The sequence below is a fragment of the Neopelma chrysocephalum genome, unplaced genomic scaffold (assembly GCF_003984885.1).
Source record: "Neopelma chrysocephalum unplaced genomic scaffold, ASM398488v2 Primary Assembly neopelma1_108, whole genome shotgun sequence".
Classification (NCBI taxonomy): domain Eukaryota; kingdom Metazoa; phylum Chordata; class Aves; order Passeriformes; family Pipridae; genus Neopelma; species Neopelma chrysocephalum.
Window position 1 is genome coordinate 3,560,532 of NW_020897773.1, and position 24,959 is coordinate 3,585,490.

The 24,959-nt window shown below is 36.3% G+C and overlaps 1 protein-coding gene across 33 annotated transcripts in view; it reads right to left on the minus strand.

Annotated features, from left to right (window-relative positions):
• Positions 1-24,959, minus strand: part of NRXN1 (neurexin 1) — a 713,001-nt gene that overhangs the window by 337,570 nt on the left and 350,472 nt on the right. For 21 of the 33 annotated variants that reach the window (XM_027696600.1, XM_027696599.1, XM_027696611.1 and 18 more), the window contains 2 exons: positions 22,157-22,330; positions 16,465-16,584 (listed from right to left, as the gene is read on the minus strand). In XM_027696600.1, coding sequence (XP_027552401.1) covers positions 16,465-16,584; positions 22,157-22,330 — 294 coding nt within the window. Of the gene's footprint in view, positions 1-16,464; positions 16,585-17,550; positions 17,578-22,156; positions 22,331-24,959 lie in introns of all 33 variants that reach the window. The other 12 variants (XM_027696581.1, XM_027696578.1, XM_027696573.1 and 9 more) reach the window with 1 other exon arrangement.

The following is a 24,959-nucleotide window of genomic DNA, read 5'->3' on the forward strand; positions in this document are numbered from 1 at the left end:
AACTTTTGTAGCTAATGTACCAATCTTTTGTATACTAGAAACCTAAACCCAGGATTGTCGAAAGTTTTAAACAGGGATTAAGCAATGTGAAGATCTGGCATTATTCTGATAAGACCATAAAACATAGCAGTCTCCTCCACCCAGCCCCTCACCAAAATGTGAAATTAGAATAACCTTCTCTTTCATATCTCTCTTTAGGAATCTCATTGCTTAAGAAACAAAAGTTTGGCCAGTAATAAATATAAAAAGAGGTTTTAAATTTCAAAATTTCCTAAAGGTAAGCTCAGTCATTCAGCTTTCAAGTGCTCACCAGAAGCATCTGGTATCTCACAAATAGTGAAAAGTGAGTGAGTTGAATTGTGGGTTTATCCCAGCATGGTAAAACCTCTGATCTAATCATGACACTAAGATCAAAATGAGAAAAAAAAATCAGAATAACACAAAATCGAGTACGTTAGGAGAGAATCTAAAATGGCTTAGCGAGCTAAAAGAATTGGTTGGTAATAAAGTAAACTCTCCTGGCCTCAGATAGCACAAGCTATTCTCAGCATCTTTCTAGGATTTAGAAACAATTAGGGAAAGTAACTATTACTGTTACTATCAGTGCATGTGATAGTACACTATTTCAATTACAAACACCAGACAAAATCCTAGACACAGATATGAATTTGACCATTTAAGTCACCTAAAAATTCTTGGCTATCTGAATAAACTGCTGCATGTGACAGATATAAACTCATCCCTGCACTTACGTGGTTGTCTGATGTGGAAATTTACCTATTTTCAAACTAATACTAAAATATCAGTAGAAAGCACCACCCTCTTCAGTTGTTCACTCTCCCCAAAATGACAGTCGGGGTAGTTTTGTATTAATTTTGTAGTATTAAGCTTCTCAGATGAGCAACACAGACACAGATTTCAAAAATGAAGGAGTACAATGGAATAGAATTTGCTAACTCAAAATTTGAATGCAGTTGCAGCTTTTTGCATGAGATGACAAGGTTCACAGAGGATCAACAGACTTCTGTATATCTTCCAAAGGGGGAAAAAAAATTGACTCAGTATTTTTAAAATGGTTAAATATTTCTTTTCTCATTTTGGATTTCTTGGGTCTTGAAACCTTTTATACAAAATGCTTCTCTTACCCACTCTCTATTTCTAATGGTCTTCCCACAAACTGCTATCTACTGCCTCCTAGTCTTTTTTTTTTCTTTTAATTTAACTGTTTTCCAAATTTTTAGTCAACAGTAACATTATAGAAGATAAGCAACTAATGATCAATTTTTGAAAGATTACAGGGCTTAAGTCTTAGAGACAGGACAGAATAGCATGCAGTATGCAATTTTATCTGTGAGACATCCATTTTCTATCATTAAACTACACTATATAAAAGGAAAAAGTACACTGTAAGCACAGTTATTTCATCAAACAAAATACTCAAGGATTTGTAAGCCTCTAACCACGCTGGAAAAACAACCCCAAACCGTTTTAGAATATTGCTTTAGTTATGGAGTGCTAGTTGTAGGATGTCTGAATGCATACAGGCACTAACTTCCTAATGATTAGCACAGTTTCATTGACAGGCTTGGCTGCAGAATCACAAAGCAAACATAAATTGCAGCAAATTAGCAGAAGATTTTTTCTTTAAAGAAAAAAGTTTAATGGATGTTTTGCCTCAGGAGCTCATTTCAATGGCTTCTCAGTAGACGAGACTGCACTGCCAGGAACCACAGAAGCGTACAGTAAATTTAATAATGGCCCTATGCCATACCATGGTTTGTACAGCTACACAGCAGATCCCCATTCAGGCACAGGCTCTGCACATTCAGCCCTGGAAACTAAACATATCAGAACCATGAAGGCCTAGGCAGAGACAGTACTCCTGGCTGTCTACAAAGATAGTTGCTTTTTAGAAGTCCATCTTGGTCCCAGTGAATTTAAGACAGCTTTACCAATAAATTAATTCACAGTAAAATTTAGTCCATAACCAAAAATACTGAAATACACCAAAAGGAAAAGGAGATTTGGAAATACTTAAGAAAGGATAAAAATGAAGAAAATATAATATCAGGAGGACTTTTTACTACATCCAATTGATCATCATGTTCATCTCCCCCAGTTTAAACCCGTGCCATGAAGCAAGAGCTACATGTTGCAAAGACAGGAAAAAAAAAAGTCCTGCCAAAAATACTAACACCAGAGCACACTCTTCGAGATACAATTGGCAATAACTGCCAGTCTCTGTTCCAGAACAGTTTAATTTACTCATGGTAAACTGACATTCAGACAGGTAAAAAAATTATTTCCTACTTTTTAAAACATCAAAGAATTTGCTTCCAATCTGGTCTTTATAATTGACTATCTCCAGCATAAACACAGGGCAAATATCAGCACTGAAAGTAAAGAATTTTCAGAGGTGATGCTTAATCGTGATAACCACAACATCATTGGTTGCTTATTTTACTGTCTGAAGAATTGACACACATGTTCTCATGAATAAATTCATTGATATCTCTCTCAAACATTAATATGAACAGGCAGCATGCTGCAGAAACATATTCATTTGGGATGCTACGAAGCCTTTCAGGAAAAAGTGCACATAAAAATAGGCATTGAAAATGAATAATTATTTTGTCATTATCACCTTTTTGGAATATATCTGTCATCCATAAACTCAGATCTCAAATGCCATCATATACTTGAGGTTCTTCACAAAGAGGTATGAAATATTGCTGCTACTGTGAAGTGGACAAAATTGTTCATTGTTATGTTAATGCTGACATATCCTCTACATGTTGGACACATTTTCCTTGAAAAGTTACCCTCTTCAATCTGCTGGATAGCACAATAGCCTACATAGCAGAAATCACTTTCTGTATGCAATACCACAGTCGCTTAGATGAACACTTTATTTATTTGTTTATGTTCCACTTGCATCCAATAGCAATGAATCCCAAACTCATTCTTCCTATGTAGGCAGAAGAACCATTGTGGGTAGTGAACAGGAATGTACCTGTGAACCCCAATGATGACCTGGGTTAAAACAGTCAGAGCCAGAAGAAAACTTTCTGATCTCCTTTTTGGGTCCACGCTCTCCTTCATTTGTTTTGCTGTCCTGGGGGCTGGGGCAGAGGAGAGATTTCCTGTTCTGACAGCATTATTACATTCTATCTTCTTAAGGTAATTACTCTGGCTTTCTGTAGATATACTGGATTTTGACTTAAGGCCTTTTTATGCCACTCCAAGAGGAAAAAATAATAAAGGTCTTAAAGCACTTGAAAATAGCCTCAAGTTCAGTCATAAATAACTACAGAATTACTACCTAAATGTTTACTAAACTGAGGGAACAGATAAATCATGTTATATCTAAATGGAATATAAATACTAATAAATAAAAGTTTTGGAGCATAGATGGCAGTAGAAATAAATATCATTGCGAATCTTTTCATTTTAAAAGCTGATATAAGGTGAACATAAATGGTGACAAACATATTTTAAGGACAAATGTAGGTTAAATAATCTACATATCTTAAATAGCTAAGCCTTGGCAAAATAAAAAAAAAAGAGGCAGCCTGGACAGGAACATTTATTTTTCATGATCATTAGACACTTTTTTTGCTCTCAATGGCGGAGTGGCATATGAAGTCTAATGATTTTATGTTACTTTCTTCAAAAGTTAAAACAATTTTTTTAATATATATAACTTTAAGAATTTTATTACTAGAAGTAAGATTTACATAGGATTTTATACTAAAAGCACAGGCAATATGCAGTGACTACTGAAAATACACTGGAGTGGATTACCATGGTTCTCCTTTGTGCCTTGGCAGGATAGAACCAAGATATAATTACAGGATTGCTGCCACCTGCCAACTTGAAGAACTAAACCACATGCTTCCACAGAATAATAAAGAATGCTAAGATTAAAAAGCAAATGAAGGTTAAATCCTAAAGGTCTTCAGGGACCTCTGAGCTGCATATTTCTTCTGTACTCCTTTTATCAATTTTACTTGCCCACAAAGATGAAGGCTCTTCCCAGTTAAACAAGTCTGTCTAATGAAATGCTTGAATTTTCACACAACTGCTTAGAAAACAGGACATCTGCAATGTGCAAACTCATATTAAACTTCATCTTTGGATTTATAGCTTTTTCATCTTCAAGCAGGAAAAAAAATATACAAATTGTTCGCACTGCCAAAAAAACCAGAAACTCAGCTAAGAATTTCACATTAAGAAGACATCTTAATGTGAAAAGAGGATTACTGGTATATGCATCAGTCAGAGAAAAAAAATTCCAAAATGCTGTTATTGGTCTATGACTAAATTTCCCACACACACTCTTTTTTTTAAAGCAATTATATTTTAATAGAGTGATGAAAAAAGAATTTATTCAGAATCACTTAAGAGTGATATGAAGAAGTAATTTAAATTATGTCTGAGAATATATTAATCTAGAAGATTTTGTCTTCATATGAGATCACTGTTATAATTCTGTACTTGTTCACATTTTTACACACATAAACATACATATTAAATTTAATTTCAGAATATTTATATGAGAGGATAGTATTTGCTGGTGTACAGGTGCTTCTCAATAGTCCATATTTCAGTTTAAATAAACCCAAAAATGAACAAGAGATTGTGTACAGATAGCCTATGGAGTGTCTTCCTCATACTTTCTATTATTCCTAAAAATTGATAGGCCTTACCTGCTTAGTACTTAAGATCACTTAGAACTTTGCTTCAAACTACCCAGTATTGTCCAGAATTTATGACCTAAGGCTGTACAACTCCCAACACTTATATGCAAGGTTATGATTCCCTACAGCCTTCCACATTATCTTCTTACTTATTCTTTCCATTTTTAAAAACTATTTAACACACAACTCCACCAATATTTACACATCAATAACTTACTTTGCACAAACTGAGCAATATCACTCTCAGTTCCCAGCATCCTCTCCCCATACTAATTACTTCTCGCACATCAAGCTAAAGATATTCCACAAGATCTTGGCTTAGGATGCAGAGCTGGCCTAAGAAGTTTAAAAGTCTGAAATTTGCTCCCAACTGGTCCTGCCACAGCCACCGCAGTTGCGCTGGTGATGCTGAATTACATGGCATGTCTTAAAAATATCTTTGCCATCCCCACTTCTGCTGACACCCCCATTTTGGAAGGTACAGGGGACCAGCAGTTTACAGAAATTAAAAAAAAAAAAAAAAAAAGGAACAGAATTCTTACTCTTGGGAAAGTTTCTATGTAGGGTTATATTAGAAGGGTACTAGGGGAATTTTATATTTCTGCTTAAGATGCTGTTCCCGCTTTAAATGTAGAGAAGACACTTCAGTTTTAACTTTCAAAACTGACATTTTCCAAAGCACTTAAATTCAACATCATTTTTTTACAACATTGTTACTATTACACGACCTTAATCCTGACTTCCTTCTTCCTAGAAAACGGGACGGAGAAACAAGTTGGAGCAATTCCTTAGACAACTTTTTATCTTGTGATCAACTGGATCAAAAAAATCCCCACACAGTGCAGAAATACTGAAATTGCAAGAAATACCTTTTCTACATATCTGAAATGACAATACACTGCATTTTTATTATAGGTTTATGAATCAGCATCCACAAGTTTTTCCCTGCTGTCTGACATACAGTATCATCCACAGGAAAAGGTTAATCTTCAGGGAAAATATCAACTCTCGGCCCTGTGCATTTGCTGGGGTCACACAAGCTTTCTTTGAAGTTGGCTGCCATTCCAGTAAAGCTGCTTTAAGTAGTTCAAATTAAATATCACTAGTATTACATGTTGGTAGTAAGTAGAGGCAAGAAAGATAAAAGCTTTAGGGTAGAAATTCAGGGGAAATAGGATTATGATTGCTCAGTAAAATATTCCCCAAATTATGATTTTCAAAAATGTTCAGGCCTCAGTTGTACAGAAATTTAATCTGCTGAGTTCTGAAATTATCTGAACTTGATCTGACATGCCACTATTGGTCCAGCAAATTTGGAATAATTTTTCATTTATTCCTGGTAGTGTTTTCAATTACAGAGATACTATCATTTTGAATATTTCCTCCTGTAAAGACTTCCCCTCAGGGATTACAAAAAAACCCATATTAAAATGTGTCCCCATCCTTTTAGCAGACAAAAAAGAAAAAAAAGACTGAATAAAACAGGAAAGACTGAAGCTCAGTGCTAAAGCAGAACTTGGCCAAAGAGCAAAGATTACCAAGTAGATATCCAAGTAGCCCCTTGAACATGCTTGTTTTTGACTTTAGGATTCTGGCTAAAGTTAAAGGATTCTTCATACTTGTCCAATGTTTTCAGATATCAAGCAGTTTGGCTTAACTGCTGGATCCTTAGGAATCTCAGACTTGTCTTTTGCCCATGTACATATCAGGTCTTTGTGTGTCGCAGCAAGCATGATACGTCTGAGCAGCCTTGAACCCTTTGTGAAAGAGCCATACAGATGGTTTGTACATGCATAGCAAACCTGACTGTTCCAGAATGTGTCCAATTTACTGCTCATGCAAAACGCAAGTGTACTTGATTGGGTTCTGACATTTCCCAGAAACACAGGGTAACTGGTGTGTGTACGCTGTACAGCACACAGCTGCCTGAAGGAGAAACAGTGAAGAAGGACTTTAATGACAAATACACTTCTACAATATGGATAATGGGGGAAGAATAAGGAGTCCCTTGGGTTCCTCCTGGTGTGTTGAAGGGTTGTGGTGTTTCTGACTCTCTTCAGAGGAGTTCTGGTTCAGGGTCAAAACAGGAGATACGAGATAGCCACAAAACTATTTCAAATATGTGACAGCCGCTACGATTACGGGTCATGAGGTTACAAGAAAAGGCTATTTTCGATAAGCAAAAAATAACGTATTTAAACAAGTTAATATGACCATCTGTCACTTATAGAATCAGTGTTCGAAATTCACTTATCTGATGAATTTTTCACCACACAGGAAAGTCAACCCACACTTACTACTGGATCATGAGAAAATTCATGACCATAATCAACCTGAGGCCAAGCTAATACGTTTTGGTGATCCAGAAGATGGGATAAAGTAGAAAAAAAAGGAGAGTAGAAAGAATTTCAAGTAATTTCAAAATCTCTGGGTTTAATTTCAAGGGGAAAAATGCTATGACCATATATATGGTGTCTTTGGATTTCACTGTATTAAAATCAGTCATTCAACTGGTGATTTGAAACTCAAATTGTAATTGAATTTCAGTTTGCTGGTAGAAATCATCTGTCCTATCCAAACATCAGATCATTGATCTGATTAGCAGTTTTCTTAAGAGTTGCACTATTTAGAAGGGAGAGAATTTTTAAACAGCAAAACATATTATAGGAAGGATTACCTTATATGGTAAAGCAGACTCAGAATTTGAGATTACTTGCAAATGGTGTCTGTAAATATTAATGCACTTTGACAATGAATATTGCATATCATGCATTTTAAGTGTTTTTCAGTGTGTGGATGTTTGCAGTGCAATGATGTGATTTTGCATATGTCTGTTTTCAATTCAAAGTGTAGCTTCATTAAGAAGAGTGATAGCATAAAGCTTAGCAGCATGAGCATTCCTCCAGAATTAGCACAATATTGACATGCATTCTTAGCACAACCTTTTAATTGGGTTTGTGGGCACCAAAGAGCTTCGTGAGCATTAGCTGTTCTTCACCCTCTTTTCTACAGTTCCAACTTTTCAATACCCAACCTGGGTATTGACTGCTTTTATTATGGAGTGGTTTTCCCCAGGCTGGGACTTCATTTTGCAGTTGTCTTCATTAAGCAACCAGACACTAAAACCTTGTAAAACTCCTTCAGTCCTAGGAGTATTTGCTTCCATCAGTATTTTTTCATACTGTTATTACTGACTCTGTTACCTTCTTTCATAATATCCTAGAATACCTAAGGAGAAAATGGCTACAAAAATTTCCAAACACAACATCAGTATACAAGATTCATAAGCCTAAGTTAAAATGAAATATTGAAGAATCTTAAACATTACAGGTCACATTGAGAGAATAGGCATCTTTATAGATGTATGTGCTAAGAAAAATACAGCTATTTCATCTAGATCAACCGCTAGTTAAGTGGAGTGGCAGACCAAAAATGGTCAAAATAGGTCCAATGTCCACCCTGCAGTGTGGGAACAAAATCATGAAAGCTGCAGAAATGTCTATATAAATTATCCTTCTCTGTGCCTTACTGCATCTCCAGTGCAAGCTTCCATTTTCAGTTTCTGAGCAATTGCTCAGATCTTTACTTTGGACTCTGAAACGCCTCGACTTACCTATATCAGATTCAGATAATTTTCTTTATTCAGCTTTTAATGGAAGGGTTTTCTTTGCCTTAATCTTCTGCACCATCTGGCACAAATGAACACACAGAAGTATCTGAAGATGGTGTCAAGGGACCAACAAAATCTCGTTTTGCAACGAGCACACAGATTCCTCATATGTATGTAGTTACTGCGAATCTAACCCACCTATCTAGCTGTCAAGCCAGAACACACGCTGAGGAAGAACAGGTTGCCTTAGTAACCCCAGTCCAGCTGTAGAGACTACAGAAAAACTGAATAATTTCATCTTTCTGAAGCACCATTGTGCCATTGTACTTAAATATCTTACACATAAAATAGATATACATTACCAAACTCTCCCTATACACTTTGAGCTATTCTCATACAATAGATTATTAGAAGACGCTGCTTGGGAAAGCTTTTCTTCTTCTTTCTTACCGTTTGTGACCCTTGTAGCTGCCACCTATTAAAAAAGCTGGCTCTCATTGCCTTTTTTTTTGAGGTTGTTGGAGATGAATGACTGACACCATTACAGAGTTAATATTTCTATTCCAGCTATGCTGTGTATAATGATTAATTTAGTTCAGCTATCTAAAATTGATTTTAATATATTATATTGTTGGGATGTTCAGAGAAATCTGTGAGAACAGTGACAGCACTCGTCCAGTATGCTTATTACTGTCAATAGCTTTTGACTACACAAATTTCAGGTCTGAACTGTACATAATATGCCATTAAATTGTAATAACTGAAATTTCTAGAGAAAGGAGTCTAACGATACCCAACTGAACAATTTTAGTTCCATGAGAATATATTTAATTAACCCTTAATCATTTTCACCTTTATGACACTGGAAACACTTCTAGAATTTGATTTACAAAATTATTATGCCATTAATAAGAGAAAGATATTATTGACATACCAAAATCCAATTTAATTACTCCCTTGATTCCTCCAGAGACAGAGAGAAGCTTGCAATTTTCTGACACTATGTTCCATTTTTAATATTGTGAAATAGAAAATAACTCTGAGTAGGCCAGAAATGTTGCATATTTGCTTCTGTCTCAGCTACAAGCACTGCACCAATGTATTTTGGCTACGTTGCAAGTTCCTTTTTGGTTTTTTCTCTATCAAGTATCCCACTTAAAACTTTACTTATTACTGTTTGTTAGAAATATTCTCACATCTAAGAGTTTCTACAATAACTGCCAAACAACTTTCTATTATCTTGATTTTTTAAAGGGCTAGTTTGCAATATATTTAAGAAAATGGAAATTCCTCAACTATTTTAGGCATGGATAGCTCGTCTAACTGACTACTCCAGAATTTGTATGTAGATAAGAAAAAAATTCTTAAACTTGTTTTCAAACTGTTAAGAAAACCATGTCTGTTCATTTACATGATTAATAGACCGATATATCTTAGTGAAAAGCCAAAATTTACATACTGCAAAATGCACATAAAATAGAGGAGAAAAAGCCTAACAGAGCTGGGCCAATAAAACCTTGAAAAAATGTTGTCATCCATGCATCAAGCTCCATAGTTCTTGCTATATGGAGCAACCATGAGTTGCTATATAACATCACAGGAGCCTGACAGTTCAAGATGCAGTCTATCCTGATTTGGTTTCTAATAAAAACAACAAAAAAAGTCATCTTGGTCGACAGCCATGGCTCACTTGCAATACTTTCCTTGCCCTTTTTACAGTTGTTCTAATTCTCCTACACACCTAAATTTTTCTTCATTTTGCAAGACTGTGTGTGTAAAGTCCTACTTCTTTTGAAGATTATACAAATTAGGCCACTGATATTTGTCACCAGAAATTCCAGATGTTCATTATAGAGAGATATCAGATAAGATAAGCTGAACAAATTGAGATTTCTTCAATTAGTTCATTCCACCATTTTGCCAGGCATTGTAATTTTATGCCCAGCAATCTTTATTTCTCCTGTGTAAAGTGAGCCTCTGTGGCAAAGTAATCATATGAAGTATTTAGACTGGTATGTTATCAGGGACAGATTTTTTTAATTCTCAGCTACTGGAGATGAAAATAAAATGTGTTTTAAGGTGCTCTTGAGGAATTTTCTATCCCTTTTCTTGATAGCAGGTTATATGTTTATTGGTATCTAGCAAGTACAAAGTCTTAGCCAGGAATATGTAATAGTATTTTGGAAAGTACTACTGAGAGTGGATATTGTGGTTAGTTCAGCTTTCAGTCACTGGATTAATTAAACTTCTTTATTATGTATTTATCCTGCTCACAAAAGTAGCATTAAGACTGATCTTACACTCTAGATGTGAAAAAGGTCCAAAAGATGCAGTATCCATAACAGCTAAATCAATTATAAATGTGAAGAAAATCTATTTAAATCCATCATTTGTGTAATACTGGACTGATAATGCAAGGAGAATGAATATCACCCTTGGATTTGCATTCCAGGAGAAGGAAGACATTGTGAGAGGAGAATGACTACCCAATACTCAACACCATATGATAGCTCAGAAAACTGTAAAAAGTCAGTGGCATGGATAACAGAAAATAACAAATACTCCTATGTTTTATACATTATAAATATTGTGTGTGCATGCACAACATTAAAGCCTAAGGAAAGACATAGCTACACTTGTGTGCAATATTGAATTACCTACCTTGCAATCTGGATTGTTACATACTCGTTAATTACATGTTCACAAAGTATAAGACTTGTCTCATTAAATGTGAGTATGTGCCTGCTTTGATCAGAGTTCTGCAGTGAAGGTGGCTGGTATTTATAAAACCACTCACTTATTGTTACATGCTGACTCAATATTTAGGAGTTTTGTGGTTTAAAGTATAACCTCAATATTACTTAATGCTCTCTCCAAACACTACATTGAAGAGAGAATCATTCAGTTCCTTCTGTAATTTTTATTTTGTCAAATACTCCAATATCCAAATATCTCATAAACTTTAGCGTATTTTTACCATGTCTTGCTTCTACGATCCTCATCAACAGCCAAAATTATCCACTGTTCAGTGTGTTCAATATAAAATAATTAGGATTTGATTTTCTGGAAACATACATATTTCAGCCCCTGATGCAGGAGGGGGGTTAAGAAAGCCAACACTCACTTGGAGTTAAATCTGGCAAGGACAGGTATAGTCTAAGCTGAAAGGCAATATCTCTATAACACAACCAAATATCAAGAAAATCAAACATGTTTTACATGAACCCATCTTGCTATATTGACACAGCTCTCCATTAAATTAGGGCTTCTGATTTTTCCTTGTAAAGAGTAAAAATAAAACAGAAGAATTTTTAAAAAAAATTTTGCTACTCACAGTGATTAAGAATGTTGAATTCCTAGTCAGGAGAGACTGCATGGTGAAGTTCTAACCCTTCAGAAATGGATTTTAATGGAAGTGCTGACACAGTGCTAGTTATACCATCACAAGTACAACGCCAATACATTATTCCCTTATGGTAACAGACAGTATTGAAGCTGCCCTGTAATTTGGCACTGAACATTTCTATAGTAACATAATGTGACAATGTTATTATGTCTGCTATTTTCTATGCCATAATAGCAGTATTTGTTTCCACAAACGTGCCATTACATTCACTAATATGGCTGTACTTAAAGACTACCCGAGTAAAAACAGATGTAAACTTATAGAAAGCAGATAATCTCTTATAGATTTTTTTTGCTGTGCCAGAGTAATTTTCAACCCTACTCTTGTAAAAAAAGCTGAATTCCCTGGAACGATAGCTTTTACTACATAACCTGCTGTTAGATATAGTTACTATGTTCATGATGTGTTTTCTCAGAGGAGGTGCATGGATGCATCTATCCATTTGTAAGAACAGCCATTAACTATCCTTTTAGTACAGTCTTTATATAATCCCATTTTTTAGAAACAACTGCTACTGGTCTGCTTTACACTTATCAGTGTAACACTTCTGTCTATCACATCTAAAGACCACTGGTGCCCTGAATCTCCAAGTGTCATATCACATCAAAAGACAAAATAATAAACTGTGTAGCATCTTGGGGTCAAAAATTCCCCTGCCTTGTTTATCTTCTTGCAAATAGGAAATTGCAGCACACAGAAAGTTCCCACCTTTGCCACCATGGCTTATGGTCTACAGGCATTCCATACTCACTGGAGTGGACTACTGAGATTTGCAGCTAAGTAAAATTTCTGTGATGGTGTTCCTGACGACAACTGTAAAACTATAGCCTTACATTTAGCCCAGGTCCTTTTTCATAGGAGTACGTTTCCGAAATTTCTCTTCTCCCAAGCAGACAAACAGAGAACATTCTTGGACTGGGAAAGAAAACAATCTGCCTCACATGGCACTTATTTTGAGAGAACTTTTAAAAAAATCTTCATTTTAAGCTTCTGCACATTTTCACCTGCAATAATACACTGAACAGCACAGGAGTAATAATTTGCTGTTATCAGAAAGATTAAAGAAACTTCTTGCACAATGTATTAGTAGAATGTATTGTAACACTTTTCAAGAAACTATTTCTTTCATTATTTGCTCCACACTCTCTGTTTTGGAAATTAAAGACAAGAATGATACATGTGAAACATTTGCATTATAAAGCCCAGGACCGATGTATGTCAGATCTTTGTGCACTGAGGTTACTATGGGAAACACATTGAAAGTATCAGCTCAAATGCAGCAAGGTAATTTGTGCACATAAATTTATGCAAATTGCAGATGATACAAAGCTGGGAGGAGTGGTTGATAGACCAGATGTGTGTGCTGCCATTCACACAGATGCTGACAAGCTGGAGAAGTGGACTGACAAGAACCTCATAAAAAATGCCAAATCCTGCACCTGGGGAGGAATAAACCCCACACATCAGGATGAGCTGGGGCCTGACCAGCTGGAAAGCAGCCTTGCAGAGAAGGATCTGGGTATCCTGGTAGTCAACAAGTTGCACAAGAGTCAGCAATGTGGTCTTGTGGCAAAAAAAGGCCAACAGCTTCACTTGCTGCATTGGGTATAATGTTGCAGAAACGCTGATAGATGTGATCTTTCCCCTCTACTCAGCACTGCTGAGATGCAGCTGGAGCACTATCTCCTAGTGCTGTGATCCCCAGTGCATGAGCATGCAGGAATAAGTCCAGCAAAGGGCCCCAAAGGAAATTAAGGGCTCTCTCGTATGAAGAGAGTCTGAGAGATCAGGGACTGTTCAGCCAGGAGAAGAGAAGGCTCAATGGGAATCATTCAGTGTTTTAAAATACCTGATGCATGGGAGGTAAAGAAGGCAGACAGATTTTTCTCAGTGGTGCCCAGTGAGAAAACAAGAGGCAATAGGCACAAACTGAAATATATGAAATCTTATTTAAACTTAAGGAAAATGTTTGTACTGTGAGGGTGAATGAGCACTGTCACAGGTTGCCCAAAGTGGTTGTGCAGCCTTTATCCTTGGAGAGGGTGACCCAGACAACCTGTACTCTCTGACTCTGAACAGAGGGGTTAGACTAGGCACTCTCCACACGTCCCCTCTCACCTTGGCCCCTTTGTTGCTGAAATTTCTGCTCAAATATGTCCCCTAAGAACTGGTGGAACAAAACAGTGGTGAGGTGTGGTGGGTAAAATTGTGGCTGAGGGTGAAACACCCACCCAGGTGCACAGCCACTCCCTCTGCTCCGACATTGATGTTCCCTCTGCTATTTCTCACTCATTTTGTTCCTTCATCCTTTATCTATCCAGTATTTTGGCAAGAGTGGCATACTTTCTGAGTGTATTTTCATAGAGCTGTCACCAGCTTGGCTTGAGGGACTCAGCTGTGCCTTGTGATGGGTCTGGTGGAGCAGGCCATACCCAGCATGTCCTGTCCTCTCGTCACCAAGGCCACACTCCAGCACCTCTCTGCAAACACCAAGACGTGGATATCCAATACTGGAGGAATGTAAATCTCCATAAAACAAGTACTTTTAACTGTTTCTGTTATTATCACTGACATTTATTTTTAAGTGGTCAATTGTAGGGGTTTGAGAACTAAAAATCTCTATTTATGAGATTCTGATATCCAGAATGCTCTGTTTTACCTAAACCAGTATATTTACATGTAAAATAAGCCAAGGTCCTGCCTGCATAGCAATACTGGGTTAGATTTCAGCTTCTGTCAACCAGCGTTGCTCCACGCACAGTCTGCAATGGAAACATTGGAAATGTTTCCAATGGAAACACACCACTCGGGAACGTGCGTACATCCTTCCTGAAGGGAACGCATTTTCAGCAACAAGCAGGTGCTATTCCAGACCTGTCACTGAGATAATCTTTCTTCACAGGAAGGGAATTTGTCGTACTTCAGTGCTGCAAAGTTTAGCCTGTGTTGTGCAGCCTGCGCAAGTTATCAAAAACTGTCGTAACATTTCATCATTTCTCTTCCCATTATGCTCTTCCCAGACAGAGCAGAGAGCAATCTTGGAGCACCTAGATGACGTTGAGGTTACGACATAATTTTTCCTCCTTTCTGGCATATATACCATTATGAAAAATCCCTCTTGTTAGATTTGCTTTGCAGGTTTTTCAGTATCTGAACTAGTCTAAGGAGTCAAGATAAAGCAGAAACCAAATGTCTTATTTACTAGACTCTGCATTCTATTACAAAATATCCATATCAAGGTAAATATATATTTCATGTTTGTGACAAAAAATATTTTTAAAAAGATTTATCTGGAAAAAAAGTATTTTTAGCAGCCATTTACTAAAGTGAAGTCTTTTCCATCATCAGAAGTAGTATATTGTGAAATATCTCAATTGTGTGCAATGTAGTCTATAATGTTGCGATATAAATAAGCCTTCACAGATTGGTAAATATCTTTCTTATGTAAGTTCATCGATTAGCGAAATTTACGGATTAGCTGTCACTTAAATACTCCAGGTCCGGACATCAATTACTGCTAAAACATTTATAAACAAAGTTTTTCCCTTGTTAGATATTATATATGTAACTTCTTATTCATAGCTTTTAGTTATTTTTGAAACAACTCAAAGATCACAGAAAAACAGAAATAAGAACTTAAAAGCAAAATTTTCTCCTGTAGCCCATAGGTGACTGCAACCTTTAAAAATATATGTTTAGCAATATGACTAATCACACATACTGATTGGAACTGCAAACTCATATACATAAAGTAAATCCAAACCTTTGCTCAAATTATTGAAAGTTTTTTGATACCATTTCTACCACGAGAGCAACTGCAGAGAAACAGATTGAGGTAAGTCCTTTTCATTCTTTCCACAGCTTTCAAACTATGGAACTTTCATGAGAATAAATAATTAAGTTTTACATATAATTAATTTTCTAGCCTTGTGAGAAATACAATTTGAGCCAAAAGCCTTAGGGAAATTCCCTCTTCATGTAGATATAAAAATGTGCAACATTTGGATATTACAAATGTGATGAATTAAAAATAAAACTCAGTACCTTGCTTTTACCATATACCATGGAACATTATGGCTCTTCCATTACTATTCCACCATCATTTCTGCATAATTCTATTTAGATCAATAAGGTTAGATTGGAATAAAACTAGATAATGAAGTTAGTGAATCAGGACTCTTATTTTTGACACATTTAAGCTTTTCCTGAAAGACCAGATGGTTGATGTATGTTGTGTAGTTTTATTCAGATGAAATCTAAAAGAACTAAAATACTCAGCATGCTTTTATTATTGGCATGTTTAGTGTGTCACCTAAAGAAATCTACAAAGAGAGATAATGAGCCTTGTCAACTGTTTCACAGTAATTATAGCCCTCATGGTAGTGCTACAAAATTATAATATAACTTAAGATAACAAAATGTAAAACGTTTCTTCAATCAGGAAAAAAATCCTATTTGTAATATTTATTCAGGAAAGGGACTATATCAACCAGGTAACCACCAGTATATTAGACTCAGAATCAAGTGTAATAAAACCAAATTCTGCCAGTGTTTCATACTGCCCATTGACCAAAATTTATACTGTATATTTTAGCTTTGTTCTTATCACAAGCCTTACAGATTTTCACAGGGTTTACCAGTTCATTTAAATATCTAATATTACAATAATAAAACACTTCAGGCACTTGCTTCAAATGTTGCCTTTAAGCTCTCAGGGATTCAGAGGGTCATTTTTTTTGTGTACTTACGGTCATTGCATAGTGGTCCACTAAAGGAGGTCATGCTACAGTCACAACTGAATCCATCCCACTGCTGTAAGCACACACCCTGGTTTGCACACGAATCCTCTTGGCACGTTGTGCTGGGCCCTAATGAGAACACACAAAAAAGGACTTGCACTTTGTCTTCCAAAGAAAGGTATTTCTCACTGGGTCACATTAACTAGTTGCCAACATCTCAAATCATATGAGCAAAGAGTTACCAAGTCAAACACACATAAACTTGCTGATTTTGTAGCAGCATGTGACATTAAAAGGGTGGGTTTGCTTTAGTTGTAAGATTGCTATGTCAAACACATAAGAATGCACAAACGGAAGCAGAGTTATTCCAGGTACAGTGGGAATGTTAACTTTGTTGTGAGTTATTTCTTAATCTCGTGTCAGACCATTAACTGGCTACATGTTTTCTAAAAACTTCATTATTTCTTCCTGTAAATACATTTCAAACCGCAAAGCCAGATGCCACAGAAATCAAAACTCCAGGATATGAAAGACTGGATAATAAAATTAAAAACAAAAACAAATTTAAAAAAATAATAAAATGAAGCTACACTATTACAATTATCTTAATCTCACAAATTATTTTAAATTATTTAGGTCTGAAATTAAGGGCAGTTTGGGATTCTTTGGCAGGAATGTTGACAAGAACTGATTCACATGCTTCAGGGATCCCATGCAGGTTCCTTTTTAAAGAGGAAATGCAGAAAATCAGACTACTAATGAACTGGCATGCCAAAATGTGACATACGCATGAAAAACAAAGCTACTCTATTTCTAGAGAATCATAACTAGACTACTGAAATATAAAGAAATTTCAAAAAGGAATGATCAAAGCACTAAAGCAATCACTATACAAACATATTCAAGACTGAAAGCCTTTATGCAAGCTATGCTGGAAAATGAAGGTTCATGTAGCTCATTGTTTTAGAGGTGTGAAAGACAAAATCTGAAACAAAATAACACACTTTAGTTCTGAAATGTACAGAGCATTTATTGCAGAAATCCAACTGTGCATTGGGGGTTTCAGTCTTGTTTAATACACACAGGGCTATCTACCTTGCAAATCAGCTTTCATCAATGCAACTTTGTCAGCAAAATAAAAAAGCAAAATATAGTAAATGTTAGTAAGCAATATTGAAATGGCAGCAAACACAGAAAAAAAACATTCAGAGTAAAGTGCATGCTGCTGTTAAAGAGAGAAAGAAATGCCATATAATGCAAACAAATTAATGCTAATAGCCATAAATCTTCAGGCAAGCCAAAATAAGAAAGCAGTAATTTGCCAGTATCTTACTAGAAATATAATGGTTAATTGAGCTGATGACATGTAATGAAGGAAAATTAAAAGTGGGGTTTTTTTTCTTCCTTGGATAGATATGAATGCATTAACAGACTAAATGCATGGCTGAATCCTGACTAGCCATTTGTCATGTTCAGACACACTGAATTCAAGACTAATTAGCACCATCATCCACTGTGGTCTGTCTTTTCTCTAGCCCCTTTCTTTGTGATGGATGAATGAAGACTGAAATACAGACTGTGAACCACAGCTTACAATGAGCTCACACACACATTTCACACTAACTCTTGACACTACAAGGAAAAATTTGGTTCTGGGATTATAAAATTGTCCTAAATCGTTTTGAAGGAGACACGTCAATATCCATTTGAAACTCCCACTGCCAGTCATTGATGACAGGGTAAAACTGGTCCAAAGATTATATAAATACATTAAAAAATCACACTGTAGAGAGAAATCCACATAACCCTTCTTTTACATTAGATCTTCCTCAAATATCTCGGTGTGGGACTTTCTTTTGATTTGCCAGTATTTTAGAAAAATCCACATCAATATGATTTAAGTCAGCTCAATGGCCTCTTCCTTTAAATGAGGCACTGCTCAAGCACATCCCTGAACCAGGGCCTGAACAGCCACCAGAGTGACTGAGAACAAGGGCAGAGTACACTGCATTTTTTGGCAAAGCTATTAACTGTTCTATTTTTATAATAACTGTTCTATTGTTATAATAATAACAATAACAATAACTGACTTACTGCAGTAGGCAGACATTAGATAGTGATTTCCCTTTCTTTGGAGTTTTGAGCCCAGAAGTTTAAACATTTGGGCATTACATCACCCTTTCCTGAGCTAGGGATTATAATGACAGAATCCCGTAGCTGACAAGACACATTTTTTCTCACCAGATTCTGCTACTCAGAAACTTTACAAAGCTGAAGTGAAAATATCTGTAGGTGTTTAAATGTTATATATTCATGGATTTATTTACACTTTGTTATGCAATGTTGAATTTCCTCATCTTTTGCAAAAGTAGAGCAAAAGTCACAAGGACCTAAAGTACATTAACTGCAGGACCCTGTAGGCACATTAAGAAGTACATGTCAAAACAAACATATTTAGAAAAAATACAGATACAATCTTGTTACAAAACAAGGTATTTTGCTTTTTATTGAATTGATTCTTAGCACTTTTTTTATGTATCTATATTAGCCATTATTAAAAGATTACCACCAAGACTAGCTTACATATAAGCATTTCTTTAAATAAAAGTAAGATTTTTTTTTCAAAGAACAGAAGAGGACTGTTTAATGTTCGTAAATATTACAATATTTACCATAAGAGGCCCATATTCTCCTATATATATATTGCAGAACTAAGCTATTTAGTAAAAGTATTGTGATATACTCTTTTCTAGCACTCATCCTTTTATTCATATTCAATTTAAATATTTTAAATTATTCAGTCTTCACTGCAGACTTTTAATTGACTGGATTTGGTCTCTCATTTACATTTGTCCTGTGCGAGGGTTTAATGCAATATATAGCACAAAGAGCATTTTAAAGTAGCATATACATTGTTTGGGGTTTTTTTGCAATATATATTGCAAAAAACTTCCTTATCTTACCACCAAAATCTTTATGTGTGCTAATATTGTGAAACTTTTCATATAGCTTGTATAGTACATGAATTATATTATATATGCACATGCAGGCACACAGTCCATTTTTCTTCTAAATATATAAAAACTATGTTTGCATCATACTGTAATTTCAATAATTCTGCTTTATTTAAAGTGAGTAAAGAAAGTACAGCAGATTTGACTAGAGAAAAACAGTGTTGACACGACGTGGCTCTGGGGTCTGCCATTAACAATTCGAAGAGCTAGTTAGCATATTTATGTTTCTGGCTGTTAGTTTCTATCTCTTCTAGTCATAGAAAATTTGTCAACAAGGTGGATTCAGCCAAGTGTAAGTTATGTCCAATGTTCAATGATAGAGAACAGAGATAACTATCTGGCTGTGGTTGAAGCTTCAAAATGCAAGCCTTACAATTTGCCACACCAATCCCATGGTTGGGTTTTTAAAAAAAATGTTTCATGCACTTATGACAGTAAAGTTATCGAGAAATACAAATATTTTAAGCACAAAATCTAACGGAGAAAATTAATTGGCAGCGCATTATGGCTTCATAGTTTGATAGAAGAGAGAAAAAGAGCTTTCACTTTTTTTTACTATTACTTTTTTCTTTTTTATATGTACTAGAAAGTTGGGGAATTCAATCCCATAAACCTGAAAAACATCAAATCCAAGTGCCTCGCTTCTCAGGCCATATTTTCCAGCAGCCTGATGTCTTAACAAAGGACACACCAGCTGTCTTTTGGGTTGAGAGTGGTGGTGACTAACACTTTTGAAATTCCGCTGCTATGTCCTGAGCTCTTTGGACTTGATGTCTTAGGGGACTTCAGAGCTTGCACATCCCATTGCAGTGTGAGATTGATGCAAAACACTCAGCTCTGTAAAGATGGAGACAGTCCTGGCTGTATACAGCAGCAGAGGTGTGAGTAGCTTGTGGCATACAAGAGTTTGCTAGGAGGCAGCTAAACTCACAAGTGACTTAAATCATATTTTAGGTGACAGAACACTTTTTTGTACATCTGATTCATGGTCCGCAAACAAAAGACAGGTAGATGGGTCAGACACAAAGACTTGAAGTAAACAAGTGAGATGGAAGAGTTAACTTGCAAGGTTAAGCAGAAAGGTTAGAAGGGAATATAACATTCCATGTTGTTAAAGGTTTCCTTCTATGGGCAGAAGACTTTTGATGAGACAGTTCTCTGGGAGCCAGGCAGCACATCTGGTTTGACCAGTTTGTTCTGTCAGATGATTTTGGTGTTGGGAAAACATTGACTCTCTATCTAAAAGGACAATAGTTGTATGGTCTTTATTAAATTATTGGTAGCTTCATTAAATTCACTGATAGATGAGTTGTGCCACTAGTTTAAAAGGTGAACTCTCACACTAGGCCTGCAGCTATATTTCTTTGAAGTACAGAAAATTCACTTAGGAAATGACATAATTTCAAAAGAAGCTATGAAGTGCATAATGGAATTAAGGCATACTTTGACACTCTGAAGGGATGGTGCAGGCATGGAACTTGCTAACACCCATCAGAAAGCAGAATCTAATTTTCTACACTCAGAGGCAAACTAATTTATACATATTTTTGCACTCCTGATAGAAATATGTAAAATTCACATATTATTTTTTCTGTAGGTTGTCTATGTGCTAACAATAGAACTTATACTGGTAACTGAAGGTAGTAGGTAAAGAACAAAAAAGTTCCACCTTCACAAATGTACTGTAGGCACAACAAAAGAGGAGACAGTTTATCCACCAGAATGATTTATCTCATGAAGGGAAACCCCTTGAGCTCTGCTTGGATTTTTCACAATGTTAATTTTCAAACTTAACAAACTTTATATCAAAATCATCAAGATTCCAACTTGAAATTAATTTTACAATGTCATTTACACATTTTTCTGTCAAGAGAATAATGGCACTTAAGAGAAGGGAGAAGACATAAAACTGAACATAGACACAAAATTCAGAATTATGTGAATAAAGTAGATATAGAGTGACAGAAAATGTATTCAAATTATGCCATAAATCATAGTGAAAATAATGTGGGATCAGAAGACAGCTGGAAAAATAGCTAGAAATTGGCACCCCTGAATTAGAAATACACCTCTTCTAATTCTGTCCTCGCTTAAATTCCATGATATTCTAGATGAGTCAAAATAGACATAAAAATGTGAGATAAAACATATTTGTCTGTTACCGATTTCAGATAGAAAGGCTCATGTCAATACTAATTTCAGGGGGAGCAAAAATAGAGAATATAGAAGATTGGTCTTAAACGGCTCCATAAATTAGCCTTGAATTAATCAACTCAAAATGTCTGCTTTAAAAATGGAATCAGTTAGCTAACATCTCAGCATTAGCTAATGCCTAAGTGTTATGAAGATATAAAGAATTTAATTGAAGCTAATTGGTATTGTTTCTGTCATTAATTAAAATACATCAGAAGTAAACAAAATACATGCAAAATATCTTGACACTGTAGAAGTATGAAACTACATTAAACATTATGCAGTTAACTCATATTCTCAGATCAATCTCTGTGCTGTAGGGCAGGCACATGCTTGTCTCCATAATACTAAAGAAATGCAGGGTCAAACAAGTTCAATTAGAAGCAGGCAGAATATAGTCTCTTGATGTATGCAGTAAACATATCAACAAAACACTCCGGGATTCGCACAATGCTTTTACTGTGATATAAAAAAAAAATCAGCATATTTAATACCTTCACATCCTCTTTCTATCTGCCCATTGCAGAAAAGAGCATCTGAAATTAGATCAGGGAGCCGTCCATTCAAGTCAACCGATGCAAGACAGCCTTGGAATCCCTCCTTTGCATGCACCAGTTTTGGCAAGGACTTAAACATTTCTTTGGCCACTCCTCCAATATACAAATCACCTGTTAAAGAGGAAATAAATATTAGATTCAGAAAAGAACCTGTAGAACCTTTGACCTGCTTGATCTTCTGGTCCTTTTGTGCTGAGTGACAGGTATATCCAAAAAAATTCTTCAAAACAAATGTAGAAGAAAACAAACACTTATCGTATGTATGATACTATGACATTGCAGGGCTATATTTTTTCAAATGCAGGTGTAGACTTCAAATTTGTATGACTAATTACTTAGAAGTACCTGGCAATGTTGTTTATGTACCAGCTCACCTGTTTAGGAAACATGTATCTATTTCACAGAGGAGGATTAAATCACAGAATTTCCATCTAGAAACATATCTAGCATATTCATAGAATCGTAGAATCAACTGGGTTGGAAAAGACCTCTGAGATCATCAATCCAACCCTTGATCCAACACCGCTGTGGTTACTAGACCATGGCACTAAGTGCCACATCCAGTCTCATCTTAAAAACCTCCAGGGACCGAGAATCCACCGTCTCCCTGGGCAGCCCATTCCAATGTCTGATTACTCTCTCTGTAAAAAAATTCTTCCTAATATCCAACCTAAACCTCCCTTGGCAGAGCTTAAAACAATATCCTCTTGTCCTACTGCTTTAGCCTGGGAGAAGAGACTGACCCCCACCTGGCTACACCCTCCTCTCAGGGAGTTGTAGAGAGTGATGAGGTCTCCCCTGAGCCTCCTCTTCTCCAGGCTAAAGAACCCCAGTTCCCTCAGCCTCTCCTCACAGGATCTGTGCTTGAGTCCCTTCACCAGCCTCGTTGCTCTTCTCTAGACCTGCTCCAGCACCTCAATATCCTTCCTGAACTGAGGAGCCCAGAACTGGACACAGAACTCGAGGTGTGGCCTCACCAGCGCTGAGTACAGGGGAAGAATCACTTCCCTGGACCTGCTGGCCACACTGTTCCTGATTCAGGCCAGGATGCCATTGGCCTTCTTGGCCACCTGGGCACACTGCTGGCTCATGTTCAGCTTCCTGTCAATCCAAACTCCCAGGTCCCTTTCTGCCTGGTTGCTCTCCAGCCACTCTGTGCCCAGCCTGTAGCGCTGCATGGGGTTGTTGTGGCCAAAGTGCAGGACCCGGCACTTGGCCTCGTTGAACCTCATCCCATTGGAATCAGCCCAACTCTTCAGCTTGTCCAGATCTCTCTGCAGAGCCCTTCTGCCTTCCAGTTGATGGACAAGATATTATGTAAAATGCATGGGTATCTACACCGATACACTGAACATCTTTATTCGGGTGGCCACCATGCTTGCAGGTGGTGGATGTGTCAGGAAAAAGTAAACTGAGACTCTTCTTTATAACTGTCTTGACAGTGTACCGAGTGCACATACTGAATAAAAATTCATGGTTTAAAGCAGTATTGCTCCAAGTGAGAATTTTAAAGCATTTCAGCCTATTGTCTCAGTGCAATGTGTTTCAGACTTAATAGATTTTCTTCAAACACTTTCCAGCTCTGTGTTTAAAATAGTGTGAACTGCTTCTAATTGTACATTATTTTGGGAAAGTAAATTATTTTTAATACATATACAGTCTTATCTGCTTTTTAATGAGTTTGATGGCAGTTCAACTTTTACTTTCTTTCTTTTGTTGTTACTGCATAGTAAAGGAAGTAATTCCTGAACTGGTATCCCACACACAGGTGGGGATAACAACCTACTTCATGCTTAGATGCATCAGTTTTCAGTTAAGATTGCATAATTTTATTTCAGTGACATCTTAAGAAAAACTGAATAAATTATATACGGCACTAAATGTAGTAATGACTTCAACCTGGGCAGAAATTTCAGAAAGGTTTAAGCAGTTGTCAGAGATGTGTTGAATTTGACAGGTGAGGTGACCAAAAAGTGTAAAGGAAACAAGATGTGAAAACTATGCAACATTTGTCCCGTATGAACTTCAGTCTCTTTCTGGAGTAAACATGAGAATTCCTTGCTTTAATGTTGACTGTATATAATAGCTAGGTTATTTTGATATAGATTTATAAAATCATGGAATGGCAATATAGCTGTGTCTTTCTTCTGGTGACTATATTTCTGTACTGCAGATGAAAGTTGTCCTTCGTGCTCATCTCTTGGAACCTTGTACAATTGGCACAGAAAGAGGGAACTGGGGATGGCATGCTGGAAACCCCAGTATTTTAAGTTTACCATACTGGTGTGTGCTTTAGTCTGTTTACCTCTTTTCCAAATTGGGATGCATAACTTGGTCTAAAAGAAAAGTTCCCTACTAGTGAAAGTGATTTAATAGTAAGAAATTTATACCTCTGAAACTCTGTGTGTTGGAATAAAAGGTGAGTTCTTGGGTCAAGAAAGTTTTGACCTAATGTCAACAGCTCAGATTTTCAGTTTCTAGTAAATATGCTATGTTTATGTGTTGACCTATGAACAATAAAATTCTAGCCTCACAAGTTGACTATTCTTTCACTGTGTTGGTGAAATTTTAGTATGGCTGCACTAATAACTTGGTGATTTTTTTTTCTTTTGTTTTGTTATGGTTAAAATTTCCTTTGTAAGAGAGTGCATATTCCTCTGTATAAAAAATGTGCAAAGATGGTTTTCAGTTTCGCTGGCTAGCATCTTTTGGGGATGTTTCCCTGATGTTTCTGAAGAGG